Raw genomic sequence first — 19,514 nt, 5'->3', positions numbered from 1 at the left:
TTTCAACGAAGTGTCACAGTGTGGACGTTTCTCTTTTAAACTTGTTCGAAGGAAACGGAAGTTACAATTGCAAATATCCTATGTGCAGATGTATCAAAGAGTTTCATCAATTCTAGAGCTGTTTTCAATTTTTTCCAATTTTCATTTGTTTATTTAATCCTTGCCTGGTAGACTTGAGATGACTTTCAGTTTACATGGTTACTTTCTCTGTCTATTCGTCATTTACAATTTATGATCCAGTTAAAAATACATTTAATAAGAAAGTGTGTAAATAAACTCGCCAGTTGTTAGCAGCGAGAATCGCGATTCTGGCGCGTAAAAAGGATTACGATAAATAAGAAGAACGCTCCGAGCCAGCAATAAATAATAGTTCGAGCTTACGGTGAACTGTCTTGAAACCTTTTACAACGATATTTCAAGGAACGATCCTACCGACGTCTCGAAGAATTATTAAGCAGAATGATATATTGAAGATATCTTGCGTAAAGACCAGAGACTGGATCCCCCTCGCAAATGCGCGGATCCTTCTCTCCGCGGAAGCTCTCCGTCTCTGGCCAAGAGGACTAAATTCTTTAAGGATCGAAGATCCTTCTCCGACGTTGACTGCATTCCCTGAAAGAGAGAAGGTTTTCCTGCTCGCCGCGGGAGCCATTTTTCTCCGCGCGACTCGATTCGATTTCTCAGGAAATGCCCTCCATCGTGGAAAAAAACAGTGAAAATCGGAGACTCCTGGCAGATCCGGTAAATTGAAACTGGATGGAAAACGGAAGGGGGTAATGGAGAAGGTGGGGAGAACGGTATCATCTCCTTTCAGGTGAAACTCTGCGAGACAACGTCGGAGAACCTGATGGCTGATACATGAAATAGAGATCCTAATTGCTCGGGAAATTTTTAACGAATATTGTGAAAATTTTATCCTCGTAATTTTAACAACATCGATTCGGAATTAGATGTTTAAGATTTATACAAAGAAATCGTGAAAAGAATTAAAGTTGCGAAGGATGCAGATGCACATTTTTAATTTGACAATTTTCATGCAAATTCCTAATTGTTGGGAACTTTTTCGCGAATATTGTGAAATTTTATCCTCGTAATTTTAAAAATATCAGTTTAGAATTGGATATTTAGGATTTATGAAAAAAAGTCATAGAAAAGAAATTAAAATTGCAAAAGATGGAGATACGCATTTCTAATTTGGCAATTTTTATGCAAATTCTGGCCACGTAAGAACACTGTTATACACATACGTTATCAGAAAAGGTATTAAACGTTTGTATGATCACATACCTAATTTATAAATGAATACACTGAAACTTCGTAATGTCAATAACTGAAGCGTTCCTACGTTTTAAATTTCCCGGGAGACCTGGAGCTTACGAACACTATCTCCCCAGCAAATCGTATAATTACAGAAAGGCTACGTATTACCGCTATCCTTCGAATTGCAAAAGTAACTCGATAATATTGGCTATGTATTTAAAATTATGTGCAACGCTTAAACAAATTTCGTTTTCTACAAAATATCGAAGGGAATGAAATTACTTCGAGCATCTTGGAAACTTAAATTTAATCTCGTGGTCGCGGATTCTCGCTCGCGTGATAAATTCTTCGCGTTTATTCATTAACGCTCGAGGAACGCGTCCGTCGAAGCTTGAATTCGAAGCGGGAGAATTTTAATGCCAGCCAACTCGATGACACGCTATTCGATTTACGGATGGCAAGTGTTAAAATTGACGAGCGCTCATTGTATGGCCGCATTGCCGCGCGGTTTAATTGGTCGGCCCCGAAAAGTCCCGGCAAAACGAGATTCGGTTTAATTAATGGGAATTAGCGTATCCGGAATACAACATTGAAATAGTTTCCGATAAATTAATTCGAGACCGTGGCTGGTATGCTTGACCATTCTATGGCGAACGCCATGCCATTTTGATGAGACCGTTAACATTAATTAAGTGTCGTGAGTATCGCCCTATTTCGAAAGAGTTTCAACCGTTTCGTTAATGAAACAACAATTTATATTGCATTTTAATTTAAAGTTTTCATGCGTTATTTACACTGTCGATACTTTGTGGATAGAAGCGTCGATTGAAATTCCGTTCGATTCGAAGACAACTTTTCGATTTATTCTTTACAGGTTTGACGTTTAGTCTGTCGGAATCTTCGTTTATTTATTCCGAATTTAATGATAAGTAGACGTGGATTTTGATTTTTATTAATTAATGAAATTGAAGCTTTGTAGAGATTTGTCTCAACCCCTATTTCTTGTATTTTTGCATATTAAGTGTATTCTGTAGTTCTCTGAGAATTAAAATTTCTCATAAATGTATAAATATCCGCAGTTTAATGACGTGTTTAATATCACACGATTTTAAGTAACCGTATGTAACATTCACCCTTTTATAATATTCATAGTCCATTGTCTTGATTTGCCCAACGATTAAATACCAATGGTCATGAATTTTAGAGTCCATCGTTATAGAATCGATCGAGTAGCTACATCCTCTGTCATAGCAAGGATTAAAATAAAATTCAGTACAGAGAAGTTATCTAACACTTTTTCCGTGGCCCAATAACGCGAGTTCTCAAAGTGACATAAATTAACCGAGTAATTAACCGTCGAAAAATGGAGATTGGCTCTTTGATCGGTCAGTTGTGATATAAATTTTACGCGTCCGCCCATTAACGAGTTTCGTGATATCCGTATTCGACGAATTACACGAATTACGCAAAACATATTTCCGGGGCGAATTCGTAGCCTCGAAAGTGCTCAGATTTGCCCCCTCCCCCCCTTGTAGCTCGTTAATGATCATCGATATCTCCGCGCGCGTTGATTAATATCATCGGTCGCGACACGCGTGCGCTAATTGTGAGTCGCTAATGCACGTTCGTCTGAGCGTTAATTTCTGTATTAAAGCGGGCAAATACGCGACAGAGAAAATTAATTCCGACGACTACGTCGACGTTTTCATCGTTCCAGAAGTTAATTAAATTATTACCCCGGTTTAGACGCGGATGCCGGTTGGAAACTCTAAGCCGCGTCGCGACGCGGTTCATTTCTGCGCCGAACTTGTTTCGAGATCGAAGAACAACGCCGCGTCGGGACGCTCGTCGTCTTCCGGATGCTTCACGCTTCGTCGTCGTCGAATGAGAAATTATGTTGCACGAACGAGTCGCGTTCTGTGTAGATATAATTCGATCGAGAAGTTCGGAGAGATAAGAAGTTTAATAGTCGTTCGAAACGTTAGAAAATTACACGCAATTGAGACAACGAACACGTGGAGGAATCTGTTGTTTAAACAAACTTTATTCGTACAAGGTTTCTTTGATTGATCAAGTTTGAGTGACCGTAGTTTTACGTGTAAATCTATACTATTTCATTCTGATTTTTAATCAAGTTTGAGTGACCGTAGTTTTCACGTGTTCTGATTTTCTCTGATATTGTGTGCTGCAAAATGGAAGAACATTTCAATAAAATTGTACTGAAGTTCGAAACGTTAGAAAATTACACGCAATTGAGACAACGAACACGTGGAGGAATCTGTTGTTTAAACAAACTTTATTCATACAAGGTTTCTTAGATTGATCAAGTTTGAGTGACCGTAGTTTTACGTGTAAATCTATACTGTTTCATTCTGATTTTTCATCAAGTTTGAGTGACCGTAGTTTTCACGTGTAAATTTATACTGTTTCATTCAGATTTTCTCTGATCCTGTGTGCTATAAAATGGAAGAACATTTCAATAAAAGTTGTGCTGAATTTTCGCACTGTGGAAAAGTGAAATCAAAAGCTGCACAAACCAAATCCACCCCCGTTGTCGTTTATTTGACGGCAGCTGGATTTCATGGAATCCTTTGTGCTTATTTCCAACCGATCCGTCGTCCCTTTGTACACGTTCGACTTTTAACACGATCGAGCATATACAGAGCGTTCCACTCATCTGGGTCCAACCATAGTGTTTTAAATAAACGACAAATTTTCTCGCAAACTTAAATGTACTAAATGAATTATACATTTTTATATACACTGATCGTCTATTTTATAAAAGGAACACCGTTTAAGCCTGAAAGCTAAGGATAATAATAATAATTTTTCGACTTTAGTTCCATAATACATTTTTAGAAAATATATACAGTTCCTTTGAACAAAATGTAGCTTCCACTTTAAGAGTAGACACATCAGATACCATTTAAATCTGAAGAAAATTTTCCCTATTTTGTAATGTTTGAGATGGCCGGGGCCCAATTACATGAAACATCCTGTACACTCGCGAAACAAGAAGCTCGAACGAAACGTGTTCGCGACAGACAATAAGTGCAACTGACTCGGCCCTCTGGATACAATGCAATCGAACCGATACCATTGCCTTCACTCGATACCCTTTTCCCCATTTCGATGTATCGAATTCTACCCGCCGTTTGCACGGTCAGATAAGTTACCTTCGCTTTCTGACCCTGTTCCTCTCTCGCTAACCTACTCCTATCCCGTTTCGATACTTTGTATCTTTTCCTTTAATTTCCTGGCCTCTCTTAATTCCTGCGCCTTTTCTCGATTTCTCCGCGCCAGGTTCCGTGATTCGATCCCACCCCTCTCTCGATTCCATTTCGTTCACCCTCGAGTGTTTTGTTTTAATCTGTCCTTTCCATTGATCCGTAATACGAGTATTATTTACTTCTGTCTCTTCCATAAGAAAAAAACCAGCTATTTTGTAGATCATCGAGAGTCCCCTGAAAGCTTTTGGAAGTTTAAAACACGCATTAGCGCGTATTAGCTCGCGAACTCGTGAAATATAGCATCGAATATCGGAATTTTCATAAACGCGGTCGTAAGTAAAAATTCTCACTGACCGGTCCGGAAAATTGTTTTTTCTGTTTCAGTGGTCGAAGGTGCAGCTGGCGAAGTTCTCGATCCTGGAGCACCAAATGGATCCGAGCAGCAATTTCAGCAGCTATCGGAGCACCCTGAAGGCAGCGATGTGGCGTAGCGCCGGCGCTACGGACGAACGACAGAGAATCGTCGTGCCCTTCTTCAGCTTGCTGGTCAAGGATCTCTACTTCCTGAACGAGGGATGCAGCAACAAGTGAGTAAAAAAAAAGAAAGAATAAAAAAACGTTGCTCTCGCATTAATCATTCAAGGGTACTCGTGGATATTTCAAGTTTGATAAAAATTGAAGAGATTCGGTCCCTTCTTTCGCGCGTTAAGTAATTACGACCCTCGTCGGGGCGAAATTGACAAGCACTTTTCATTAACTCTTTTCCCTTCGCCGTTTCTCTCCGCGTCTGTATCAAAGTTGGACGTCCATTAAGAGTTTCATGTTAACTATTCTGCCGGCACGCTCAACACGCGTAAACTAGAAATAACGAATTGGCCGTTTACAAGAGGACCTTGCAACAGGTCACGCCTTGAATATCTTTTTTAACAATGGCAAAGCTATCTCTATGACGTGGTTCGATCAATAAAATGTTACGCTTTTGCACAACTTAACGTTCCATATTTTCTGGAGTAACGATACGGTAAAATATAAATTTCAGGAAGTAATATTATACGGATCAACGTTGCATATATTATTTCGTGCATTTTCATTGTTGACGTGCAATCCTGCTATTCAGGAATTGCGATTATTTTATTTACTCTTTTAATTAACAACTCCTCAGCGTAACGAGGGTGAAAAGAATATAAAAAATTTCAGTACATGAATAGAGGAAGCAAGGTGAAAGGGCGAGGTTCAGCGAATTCTTGTTTTGCAACCTAACTCTAATTTCATAATAAAAGTCCAGACTATTTTACGAATGTTTTAACAGTCTCGAATTATTTTTTAAAAAATAAGAGGTTTTAAAGAAATGCAATTTTAGAAAACAGTAAGTAAATTTTATATAATTACTGAAATTATTAGGGAAATCTTCTCGAGGCTTCTGGTGTATCTTAATTTTCGGTATCGTTCGACCTTTCCTGCGCGATTCCGTAGATTCGTGTTTCACCCCCCCCCCCCCCCCCTCCCTCCCGCGAAGGCACAAAAAAGGGCTTGGAAACGCGAAAGAATAATTATAAAGTAATTTAAGTTCGCCAGATGCGCAGGCAAATTCCCGGTTCGCATTGAAACGCGATCGGCGATTTTCTATCGAGGGCACCGAGGGCGAAACTTTTTGCCGTGGCTCGTTTGAAGCTTCGATAATTTTGTTCCTGCACAGGCGATACGTCGACAGGAAGGAAGCTCGTTCCCACACGAAGCGACCGACCTTTCCGTCCTTTTTGTCGACCGTATTTATCACGACGACGAATGTGCCATGCCATTTCCTTCGCCTTACTGCGCGCGAAAAACGTCCCCCTTCCACGGCGCTACGTGTAAACTTATTAAACTTGTAATAGCAAAAGTTGTTGCTCGGCTAGAAGTTGCTGAAAAGAAGAGTGGAGCGTGTAGAACGGAAAGAGCTCGTCCGCAGAGAGGAAGACGTAACGCTTTATACGTTCGACTTTTTAGTTAAAATTTACAAGAGAATATTCTGCAGGTTGCAGTTTTCAAAATATGTGTAACTATGAGCTTGTTGAGCTGCGTATCGTATTAATATGTGTGGACGAGAAGTGAAAAGTGTGAGAATCTGGTTTTTATAGATGTCTGACCAATGGTCTGTTCGTACTACTTACTATTGATAATTCTACGTAAAATTTATTAATTCGTATGAGCATAAATTTCTTGGAGTATCTAGAGTACTAATATCTATGTACCAAAAGTGAAAATTTATGTCAGAAGTTGATTTTGATAGATGTCTGACTAATTCTCGATACGTACTACTTAAAACTACTGATTTCTATGTTTCTATTAATTTAACTACTAATTTCCATAACTATAAATTTCTTAGACTGTCTATCTTTAATATCTATGTCTCAAAAGTGAAAATTTGTATTATGAAGTTGGTTTAGATCGACGTCTGACAAGTTTTCGATACCTACTACTTACTACTGATTTCTACGTGAAATCTGTTAGATTCTATACAACATCGAGTATTACAGGATTATTTTCTGCAATATTGTTACATTCTAGTTGAATTTACAATACGTTTGTGCAATGCTATGTTAAAATTATTTTAAAAATATTACCATAATATTATTAAATTATGACTTTCTTTTTCCTAGGCAGTGTCCACATTTTTGGGTTTATCTAAACTCTTATCTTTTTATCTTAAATTTCACTATTCTTTCTTTTTTACCGATGACACTTGTTCCTTGCTTTCGACGGGAGTAATACCTTTTCGAACAAATTACATCCGTATCGCCTCTATTTATTTCAATAACGTTGTTGAGTACCAAAATTTGATAATGAAAAGATTCACCGTACAATTTATGCATGCAAAAGCTGTGTAAGTTTTTATTTAGCCGTCCATGTTTGTTCGATAATAATATCCGTGAAGTATTTCCCATCGTTTTCCGACTGTTTCTCGCCGGAAGGAACGGAAACCGTAGCATTTCGGTGCTCTCTCCCCGTCCACGCGGGGATTCCAATAATTCCCCGGTTTCAACGTGAATATTTTATGACCCGGGCCTGATTATCGCAATGACGCGGCCACTGGAGCCCGCTTTTTATTCAGGAAACTCATTACGCGTACGATTGCGCTGCCGAAATGAAACCCGTCGGTCGAAAAAAACTGGAACTTTCGTCGGTGGGAGGGAAAAAAATTCTATTCGGGAATTGTTCCCGCTACTCGAGTCGGTATTTACTGGACAACCGCGTGCATAATGCACGGTACCGTATATATATATATGCGGCGTCGCCGGCGCATCGCGTAACATATGTGCATTAAACTCATAACGGGCGCGCGTTATCTCCGAAACGACGTAGGAAACGCGGAGAGATCTCTGGCAGAATTCGTGTTCGGGCCAGCCATCGCCTGAGCAGCGCCCGGGGAACGTTTCCCTCAATTGCAAGAACAGATCACCGTGCAGACACGCGAATACAAATTGCTCCGAGACGCACGCAACCTGCAGACAAATGTCGACGCATTAAACGTTTTAGGCGGTTCATAGAGTATGAGGATCGTAAACTACGGCCAGCCTCGGAGATTATTGTCCTCCATACGGGACGACGTTTAATTATTTTAAATAATTCGACGTGGACGCACTCGTGTCAAGCATGAAAGAGAACAAAAATAAAGAGGGTGCAGGTAAAAAAAATTAACACGGTCGGATAGATGGATAATACTGTTATTTAACCCTCTCGTGCACACGTTTATTTAATGTGGAATACGTCACAGTCAATGTGTTGAATATAGAGGGTGCTGGTAAAAAAAATTAACACTGTTGAATAATAGATAATGATAATACTGTTATTTAACCCTCTCGTGCACACGTTTATTTAATATGGAATACGTGACAGTCAATGTGTTGAAATAGTGGAATACTTATTTGAAACGATATTTACCCTTGATTAAAACAATATCATTCTGCAAGATTAAATGTCTAATATATCCATCCCAAATATTTAATTTCCTTATCTGGATTTAAATAAGGGAGGTCCAAATATTTTGCAAATAATATGAATCAGTTTGAGCGATGCAATTAATAATTTTTCGAACCCACTCCTACTCCATTGCAAACCAATTTAATTTTACAGCCTGCTAAATGTTCTCTGGCACGATTTTAAAATAGGGCTACGCGACTGACAGGTTAATTTTCCCTCGTGTAATTTTTCTCCGGGCGCAAAATGAAAAAGTATCGAAGCGAATGGAAACTCTGCAGCCGTCCATGGTACAAGTTTCAGTATCTATAATATATCAATTACCCTGGAAAGTAGGATTCGTCGATTCCCAATCCGTTTTCCATACACTGCCTAATAAGGGAAAAGGTCTGTAGCCAATTATCCTACCTGCTTCACAATGCACGAAATCCGTAATGGAATTTCGATCCGGAAGGTCGCTGGGTACGCGAACGGAGGGGGGTTGGTTGAAGAACCACGAGGGAAGATAGGTTTCTCGAAGCCACCGATGGATATTGGCCGATCGGAACAGCCAGCGACCGAAGACGAATAGCTGGCCGTATGTAAATGTCTGTTACGTGCACGTTACGCGGACGTCGCGTAGCCGGAAGCGAGCGCCGCCGGCGCGCGAGTTCCCCGTACATCCGACCGACGATAAATTGCTCAAGTTCGATTCGTAATTTTCCGATGGCCCCCCGCGAAAGCACCGTACGTGCCTGCGTGTAGTCTCGGTCGTTGTATCGTTGCGCGGATCGTTACAGAGGAATTCGTTCCTTCTTTCGATGGATCCGACAACTTTCGAAACGATCCTCTGAAACCCCCCCTCTCTAGAAACTTTATGTCTCCCATTTTACGAACAATGATTTTTCTTGCTTGCAAAAATTTTCACGGAAATTCGGTACGAGAGATTTCGCGAATTTACGATCTGGAAAATCGGATGTAATGTTTACTTCTTGTGGTTTTGGAGAAAGAATCAACGTATTTAATGTGGAACATGTTATTATTCAAAAGTATTGTCTTGCATGAGAAATTAGTAAAAAATGATTTAGTGGAATCATAATGCAGACTGAATAATGGTTGACTCTTTCTACTAAAGAATTATAAACTACCATTTAAAAGTATAATATCAATAGACTTTCTGTTACTTTTTATGATAAACGAATGTAATGTGATTAAACATAGTCTTGCACGTGAAACTAATAAGTAACGGTATATTATAAACAGTAGTATGAGTCAACCATAGTGCAATCTGAGTAATCGTTGACTGTTACTACTGGTAAATATAAACTACCATTCAAAGGTATAAAATCTATTGATTTGCCATTACCTTCCATGCTAAACACACATAATATCATTCAATTTGTTACAATTATCCCACTGCTTTATTAATAACGATCCTGTAACATTTTCTACAGAATAATAATTTACTACCATTATTTAATAAATTGAGTATTTCTACGTTATTCCAAACAATAATTTCCTCGAGACTCACTATAGTAAATAACTGTGAATATTGTTAATGGGAATTTCAGTGAACCATTTATTTTTTAATTTATTACCTTTCTAAAATTGCACAGGGAAAATGCAGTGTCAGAATCACTTATTTGGGAAATATTACAGAATATCGGTACCTATAAATGAAAATAATGAGAAATGGTATGAGATAACCAACGATCTAGTCAACATCGTAACTTAATGAACTATGAAATCATTTACGTTTGGTTTCGCATACTTTTATTTACATTGAAATTACTTTACATTTTCCGAATGTCCAGAGTTGTTTGTCGAACATTAATTTTTATTTAAATTGTAACGATTGCATACAGCGAACAAGCTGGCATAATTTTAAATATTCTTTGATAAATGAACTGCCTTGGGCGAGTAAAAACGTTACACCGACGCGTTATTTTTCTAAATAATCGTCAACCCGGAAACGTTCTGTAAATCATTGCGTTCCTCGACGATCCATATTCTCGTTTTTTTTCGAATGTCACTGTAACTGCATTTATTAAACTTTGAATTTTTTTAAATATTCAGATAACATAAATAATTGTCACACAAAGTAATGGTAATATTACGATGTCAGTGGTTACTTTTTATGCACTTTTATAATGATCATTTTGCGATATTACGATTTTTTTATAATTCATCTAAAGCACCGCCAGTTTGATTCGCTTCTTTTTTCTTGAGAATGATTTTAAAAAAGTTTGAAGATTGTTTGCGCATAAAATCACATTGCTTTCGAAGAGTATATAGAACTTGAAGGGACTACTCCGAAACTTCCCGAGTTTTCCTCGCAAACTGACCACTTTGAGCCCACTTCTTGAAATTACGAAATGAAGAAGCTCCTAAAGCCTCTCTTCGCATGAACTTTCCTTTTGCCCAGTAAAATATTCAGTTTCAATATTAACTCCTTGCAGAAAGAATACATATTGCGAAAACTGGTTTATCGAGTAATTCGAACGCTCTAATTATATTCAATATTAATTTTCCGCCATATTAACTGATCGTATACTAATACAACTGTCGTAGAATAAAAGTAAATTTCAACTAATGTTAAAATGTTTTAAAAAATCTTATTCCAGCAGTGATTATAAAAATATTAATAGATTAAATATCACCCTATTCGTCGAGCCTACCCTCCAGAAAATATTCATATTTTAAAATTGATATACTGTTAAAAACAACGTTTAAAAAAATGTTCGAACCTCGCAGATCCGTGATATCTAGACGACGGTCCGTAACACCTGCAAATTTTATATATTTCTCCAATATTCCTGCAGTCACTCCAACTTTTCGAAACATACATTCTGCAGATGAAGGCTTGAGGGATAAAGTGATATTTCTTTCCAAAGCTTTTGTCACACTGGGAACAGTGTTGCAAAAAGTGATAAATTTTACCGTTGAAAACTCTTGGCGTTTGAATTTCATCTCGCAAGGCGTCACCCACAATGTTCGATGTCATATTTTTCTTTGAAAATTTCAGACAGATAAAAATAATAGGCTAACATTTGTTTCGATTTACATTCAAAGTCAGTTCTTCCGATTTCCTCGCGCCATCGTAACTTGTACGAACAAACTAAAAGCAATTCTCATTAAATTCGAACCAATCGAAGCATAAATCAGACCAAGGATTGATTAATTAGTCCTAAACTTGAAATTTGTGGAGCCAACCATTAACTTAGCGTATCAATACGTTCCCCTGGCGGGCTAATGTAATTGGGATTATCCGAAATTAATTTAACGAAATAACAAACAGCGGTTATTACGTAGGTAACTCGTGACACTACGTAAACAAGAGGTAACGCGCGCGTTAAGGGGTTCGATGGTGCAATTATCGATCCTCTGTGCGCTTCGTCCAACGAGAAACAAGATTTCGATGCACTTTACATATTTCAATAAAATTGAACATGGGTTTTTGAAACCAACGAGCAATCTTTAGTTTTAAAATCAACGAACTTAAATAGTTTACATTTTCCACAATTTTGTACATATTCATCCTTTCCCAATTCGTCGCATTAATAGCAGACTGCGGATTCTGTGCATTTATGGTACACGATAATATAGTAAACATATGCAAAACATATGCAGAATATATTTAATAAACGAAAATAATATTTATAGTTTATTTTGCATAATTTCTGCTGTGTGAGTTTGATGTATGATTTTCATATTTTCGTACGTCATAAATGTGTAATACGTCGGAGTCTATCGAACGATTAGGTATTTGAATTTTAACCACGAATATATAAGTTTTCCTGATTTATAGATGCGAAAGATTTAAAATTCTCGAACGCACAGGGGATGTTTTTCGGAAATCACGAACCACCACTGACGAGATTTTGTGCGATCGCTCATCCGTGTAATCGTTATTCCAGGCTGCCGAATGGACACATTAACTTCGAGAAATTCTGGCAGCTGGCGAAGCAGGTGACGGAGTTCATCGCCTGGAAACAAGTCGCGTGCCCCTTCGAGAAGAATCCACGTGTCATTGCTTTTCTTCAGGCGAGCCCGGTGCTGACAGAAAATGGTAAGATGCTTCTCGTTTAATTTTATTCGAAGTTATATCTACAGGGTGTTCGGCCACCCCTGGGAAAAATTTTAATGGGGGATTCTAGAGGCCAAAATAAGACGAAAATCAAGAATACCAATTTGTTGATGGAGGCTTCGTTAAAAAGTTATTAACAATTAAATTCAAAAATTTTAAATCGTTCTGGAAAAATTATTTTCGGTTGCAGGGTTGAATTACAATCATTTTTGGTCAATATACATACCCCCGAAATCCTACCCACTTTCGAGAAAAAAATTCGAGTAAGTGCTGAAAGGTTTAGGTGAAAAAAAAGACTTTCGAATCGTCTTGGAAAAATTATTTTTAGTTGCAGGGGTCAATTGCAAGCATTTTTGGTCAACAGACATACCCCCGAAATCCTACTCAGTTTCGAGAAAAAAATTCCTTACCGAAAATTTCATGTCTGACCATAGCGTTGATATGTTTCCCTGAAATTTCATGCGTATGTTTAAAAAATCATAACTTCTGAACGGATTGGACGATTTTAATGTTTAAAAAAGCAAACTACGCGTATTTTGATGGAGAATATGTACAAATAGCAAAAATATCCGAAAAGTTGATTCTTGACCCCGCAAAATGAGAGAAACCACATAAAAATGGTCCAATTTTCAAACAGCCATAACTTCTACAATAGTGAATATATTTCAATAAAACTTTTTTCTGAAGTAGAGCTCATAGGCACCTACAAAAAAATATTAGACAACTTTTCTGTAGGGCGTCAAACAAAATTACTAAAAATGAAAAACGAATTTTTAAGAAAAATCGACAGGGGGTAGGTGCCTAAATTTTCAACGAAAAAAAAAAATTTCAATTCGTTCTGAAAAAATTATTTTCGGTTCCGGGGGTCAATTACAATCAGTTTTGGTGAATAGACATACCTCCGAAATCCTACCTACTTTCGAGGAAAAAATTCAAGAAGGTGTGAAATTTTTCGACAAAATTAAAAAATTTCAAATCATTCTGAAAAAATTATTTTCGGTTGTGGGGGTCAATTACAATAATTTTTGGTGAATAGACCTACCCCTGAAATCCTACTCCCTTTCTAGAAAAAAATTCATTACGGGCGGAACTTTAAACGTTAATAACTTTTTAACGAAGCCTCCATCAACAAATTAGTATTCTTGATTTTCATCTTATTTTGGCCTCTAGAATCTCCCATTAAAATTTTTCCCAGGTGTGGCCGAACACCCTGTATATTGAAAATGTAAACAAATATTTACTCGATGAATTTTTCTTATTTTCGCATAGCTCTGGCATTAGCATCGTTCGAGTGCGAGCCACCAGACAACAATCCAGAGAAGGAACGTTATAAATCTTTAAAGTAAGTAACCACATCGTTCAAGATACAGAATATTCAGCGATCGATCGTTTAAAATCTAAAACTAGGCAGTCGATAGAAAAGTAAAAGAGTTCTCGTTCGACTGGGAGGTTCAAAAACCCCTTTATTTCGATTGTCGAAGGTAGAGACGGGCGTTTGAAGTTTCACGGTAAGCATTTTTATAAATTTCGTGTCGACAGGTCGGAGCTGAACGCTCAGTGAAAACAACCTACCGTGCAACGCGTCGAATGGAAGCGATACTGACGGACCGATATATAAATAGACGCACTCTTATAAATGTTAATATATTCACGCACGAATCTACTACGAGGGGGAGGTCAGCCTCCGCGGGGATCGAGAAACGAGTCGTGGAGAGGGATGGATCCGAACGGCGAACGAGGGACGACGATAATCGTGAAAGGAAGAGAAAAAAAAAAAAACTTTACGACGCGGCGACTCGCTAGCGATCGACGAGAAACAAAAAAAAAATAAAAGAAAAAATTCACCATAGTGATCTCGCATCGTTTAAGGACATCGTTTAGGTACTAGGAACGCCGACGCGGTCGTCGACGATTTCCGTAGCGAACGTTTCCGTTTTTATCGATAATCGAGTCGCGACTGGACCGCGAACATCCTGCATTCACGAATATAACGATCGTACGCAAAACCTACGCAGAGTATAACGCGCGAGACAAACTATTAACGTTGTTGTATTAATTTACGAAATATTTACACGCATTCTCTATGTGTTTACCGTTTCGTCGTGCGATCCAGTCGCGAAATCGAGGCTCGAGCATGAACATTGAGACTCTCGAAACGGTGAAAGGCATCGAGGTATATCAACTTCGAAACGGAAATCGACCGCGTCGGTCCAAGTCGTCCGCGGATCGAGGCTCTGAAAACGACGGAGCCGGTTCGTGGTAACGAGAATAAAAAAAATTCAGTGAACAGTATCGCGTAGCAGTAAGTATAGTTCCTAAGCCCGAGGGCCAGCGAGAGAGCGCTCTCGAGCACGTTCCTCGCGAGGTGTTCGAGAGATCGTTTTCCCACGGTCTACAGCCCCTTTTGTACATAGTCCTTTTGATATACGCTAACGAAACTCCTAGGTGTGAACAGAGAGGGATGCAGACGGAGGAGGAAGGTGAAAGAGAGAAAAAAAAAAGAAGAAGCATAGGTTCGTTCCTGTAGAGTAAGCCGGAAGTTGTCGTTTTTAAGATTCTAGGATACGTAGTAGCGGACGACGGTCGTCGTGCACGTACTTAACGAACGATACGAGAGAACGTTTCGACGCGATCATCGAGACAACAGGGGGACACGACTCGCTCGCGACCGCGTGCAGTTACGTTATTCAGGAAGCGTTTACATCTTTCCGGCGTTGACGACGCGGCTTCGTTTGCCAAATCCCCGGTGACGCACTTCTCGTCGATGAGAATAAAAGAAATTTACCCCCTCGTTCGACTGTCGAGGGGGGCAATACTGCAGCTGCTTGAGTAGCTTGTGCATAAACAGATGAATTATATCGAGAGCGTGGAATAAGATTTCTTTCTACGAGTTTTGCTTTCTGAAATTATCAATCTTAAAGTTTTGATACCGATTTTCTTGAAAATTAAAGCTCGTACGAAGAACTGTTCACACTTTCGTCTTATTTCGCATGGAGAGGAATTATTCGTTGATCGATTGTATATTGAAGCACCATAATCGACTCATATCTGAGATGTTAACAAGTGTTTTTATTTCAGAGAGGAAAAAGAGCAGGACTCAGTTTGTTAAAACGTTTTGGTACAGTATTCTCCATTATTTCATTACATAATTGATTTTAAACTTTACACATTTTACGTATAGACGCTCTATTTAGAGATATACAGTTACTCCGACTGGTATTCGTACACTGCAGTGATTCACCATAAATGAAAAGAGAACTTGTTTCTTGTTAATTCAATCATTGTTTTCGAAACTGATATAAGTCCGTTTTGAGATATTCAAAGGTTTGTGTTTGAATAAATTATAAAGAAAACTCGTCATATTATTATGTGCCACATTATTAAACCCCTCTATCAATTTTATAATCGAACATTGCCTGTGCATTAAAATTAAAAAAAAAAGCTACTTCATAAATAGAAGTAAACACAGTGTAATCAAAGCAACGTTCGATCGAAATAAATGAATCACCATTACAGTGTACGAATACGAATACATGTAACAGTATAAAATTTGGTTGAAATAAATGGTGGATGCCATTTAAAATATAAGAACACGAGTAACTGTACGTTGTATTTAAAGATCGATCGTCGTAATTTTGCACGAAGCCCCGCGCGCAAAAGTGTTTTCTTCCCACCGTTTCGATTCAGTTTTTTCCAAGAATTCGCTTTCTTGGAGTAGCGCCGCGTGCACATAACGATCTCCGGGTGCCCCGCAAATAGTTATGGAAAAAGCTCCGTTCCTCGCGATGGATCGACATCGACGACGAAATGTTTCCACCACGTGCGTCGCCGGGTTTCGCGTTTTGTTTTTCTTGCGACGACGGATCTCGACTTTCCGCCGGTTCGAGAGGGCGGAGGATCGATCGAGTCCCCGGGATCCCGTCGACCAAACAAGCGATGCTTTTGTTTCGTTCATTGCCTGGATGAACTCGTAATAGACGGATAGAGAAACAAAGAGGAAAAATCAACGGGATGGCGGGGGGTGGGTGGGGGGGATGCAAAGGAGGGGGATGGATTTTGTGAAAACATAGGGACCAAGAGTTCGTTTTTCCTGGGTATGAACTGCGTCTGCGACACGTGAAGAGAAATATTCGAGGGATCGCCGACGATTCGCGATTTCCGGCGAGGAAACGCGAAAACGGACTGTTCCGAACATTTTCGCACGCTAATTCGTAAACACTTCGCGTACTGAGAGAAACCTTGCAGTCATTAGGCATTTAAGTAGATAATTTCCGTGTGCCCGTGCACGATTATTTATAGTTTTTGTTTTTCTGTCTTTTCGACGTTAGGCAGGATGAACGGGTCGACGACGACCCGGTGCTTTACGCGTGTTCCTTTCACGCGCGCGTGAAAAACGATTTTGCAATCAAAATTGCAAGGTCGTGAGTTCACGGTAAAATGTATCATAGATTATTTTCTGTTTAATTTAATTATTTATACGAACGTACTATCGAGCGAACGAGCAAACGTTGCTTGTTCGATTTTTTTTTATTTCTTAACCAACGTACTCAAACGAACGTGTACAAATTTTTTTTCTTTTCTCTTTTGTAATCCATCGGTGATTTTATTTTCGTAATTTCGTTGTAGGTCTTTACTAAGAAGCGTTTAAATTATGGCAGCTCTTCTCGTATTTAATTCGTAGCTTGTACGACAACGCTTCTCTTTCGTTTTTACTGTTCCTATCTTATTTATACAATCGTACCGTTGGATATACGATATTTTAATACCGCAAAATATTTTTCTACATTTCTATCGACGGTTCCCGTGATAAAGGCTTCGATCGTAATTAATTTTAATCGCGACAGAATAGTTTTAACGTGTCACGAGTATGGTAAGAACGTTTATTCGTTATTTGTACGAGCCTGTGTTGATGAACACTATATTTTGTGCTACAGAACTAATCGATGCGAATGTTTGCCGTAGCTGTTGATACTTTTAACGTATATATTTCGCGTTCTTCTCTCAGTACGAGAAACATGGGGATATGTGTATCATATGCAACAGAGTAGCGTCGTATGTACGAAGACGAACCAGAGTCTACGCGAAGATCGCGTGATAAAGAAAGTATATTTCATCGATCGAGCCGCCAAAAAATCGAAAACACCATTGCACGTCGGACTCCTTTCTCCAAAACATTTTTATCCACATAAATTACGATCGATGCGTTCTTGAACAGTGTTAGAATTTCCACCGTACGATATTACTAAAGCTTCCCGGTAACTTCATTCTGATAAAATTGTACGTAACACGACGAAAGAGATAGCCTGGTGTTTCTATTTAAATCGTGTACTTTTAGAATTACATAATTTTTTACATTCATCGATATAGATTCTACAAAGTTATTAAAAATCTCATAGAACCACCGATTTGACTACTTTCGTGTCGACGTGCACGCTATTACTATCATTTTATCTTAAGAATGTTAAGTATTACCTATATTTGGAATACAGCTTGGTATTGTGTTCCATAACTGTAGGATATTTTATTCTTACATTTAATTCGATCCTCTGTTGCTGCATTCGATGGAGGATTTCGTTATGAATACTTCGTACGAGTATATGTATACTCGATTATCTAAACTACGATTGTATTTTATGACAGTTTCGTCGACTTTTAAACGTTGTGTCCGCCTCGAAATCGCTCAACGTCGAGAAAGGAGTCCGACGACACATGTAGCCCGAAGAACGTTCTGGCATTAGGGTATGTTTACACTGCTGCACTTTAGGAACAATACTTGAAACTCTCGAAAAGGGTCGGTTTTAATGATGTAACATGCACGAGACGTCGAAAATAATTCATCTAGAAAATAAATCGTACACGTACGATAAAATTACTTACGAACCTTCGTTTTCCAGATAATCGATCTTGAAAATAAACCGAGCACGCGCTTTTAATATCGATTTTCCTGAAAAATAATTGTCCACGTGAAAAACTGTTGCTCCATGTGTTTATCTTATTTTTTCGAGAAGAATTGTTCATTGTTATATTTTGTTATGTTAAAACGTGTATTGTCTACTGTGCAGGGATCGTAAGTTGTCATGACACTCGAAAATTTACGATCGCAATTTAAAAACAAACGAGTATGCGATACGAGATAATTTCTTTAAACAAGCGTGCTGTTTTATCTTTCGTTACGTAGATTGCATACGTAAAATGTAGAAAAATTTTATGAAGAAATTGTATATTTTGAAAGTTAGTATTTTCAGAACTGGAATTGTGTTCGTACTTTGGTAGAATTTACTTTTTACTCCTGACCGAGCTTTTCTAACAAAATCAAAGTGTCTTTGTTTTTTTAAGTATATAATGTGACGTTTGCAACGCGCGATATTTTCCATGGCTGGTGGAAAACATCGCACGATCGAATTCAGACATTGTTCCTTTAACGCGTTACCAATTAATAAATTATATTCTGTCAACAGTGATACGTGGGAATATTTAAACAAAATATTAGAATATTAGATTCTCCAGGTTTGAACCAAATATTTCGCTCAAAACCACTTCCCTTTATTCTTCTACTGTTGCTACGTTCTCCAAAGTGTCTCTATTTTGTCTCAATTTTCCCATTCTTACGTACACTCTTCTCTGTCCTCGATGAAAGAGACACAAGAAACAGCGACGTAGTAGCCAGACAGTGGTATTAATTGCTCAATAATCTCGAGCTAAAATATTTGACGTCCATCGAACCTGAGATTATCGATTCGTAATGCTCGATATCCGACAGATCGATCGCAGTAAAGATTGCGAAGTCTTAGCAACGTAAACGTACCCTCGGTGCACCGAACGAAGTCGACAATTATCCATGCACGTTTATCATAGGAGTACACGATATAACAATACGGAGTTATGGTAAAACGTAGTAATTAATGAGTGTTAACCGTGTAAAGCCACCGCGCGCCGTTGTCGATATTCGAACGAGAGAGACGATCTGGTCGCCAATCGTTCGAAACGAGAGAACGCCTCGT

The 19,514-nt window shown here is 38.6% G+C and overlaps 1 protein-coding gene across 2 annotated transcripts in view; it reads left to right on the top strand.

The window, feature by feature from the left end:
• LOC143345783 (uncharacterized) overlaps nucleotides 1-16,514 on the top strand; it is a 455,578-nt gene extending 439,064 nt beyond the window's left edge. For both annotated transcript variants that reach the window (XM_076773190.1, XM_076773189.1), the window contains exons 10-13: nucleotides 4,875-5,077; nucleotides 12,344-12,495; nucleotides 13,783-13,855; nucleotides 14,053-16,514. In XM_076773190.1, the coding sequence (XP_076629305.1) occupies nucleotides 4,875-5,077; nucleotides 12,344-12,495; nucleotides 13,783-13,855; nucleotides 14,053-14,074 (450 nt within the window). In that variant the 3' untranslated portion in view covers nucleotides 14,075-16,514. The remainder of the gene's footprint in view (nucleotides 1-4,874; nucleotides 5,078-12,343; nucleotides 12,496-13,782; nucleotides 13,856-14,052) is intronic.
• The last annotated feature ends 3,000 nt before the right edge of the window (nucleotides 16,515-19,514 follow it).

The sequence above is a fragment of the Colletes latitarsis genome, chromosome 9, assembly GCF_051014445.1.
Source record: "Colletes latitarsis isolate SP2378_abdomen chromosome 9, iyColLati1, whole genome shotgun sequence".
In the NCBI taxonomy this organism is placed as follows: Eukaryota; Metazoa; Arthropoda; class Insecta; order Hymenoptera; family Colletidae; genus Colletes; species Colletes latitarsis.
The sequence above is the reverse complement of the archived record's forward strand: the minus strand, read 5'-3'. Positions and strand labels throughout refer to the sequence as shown.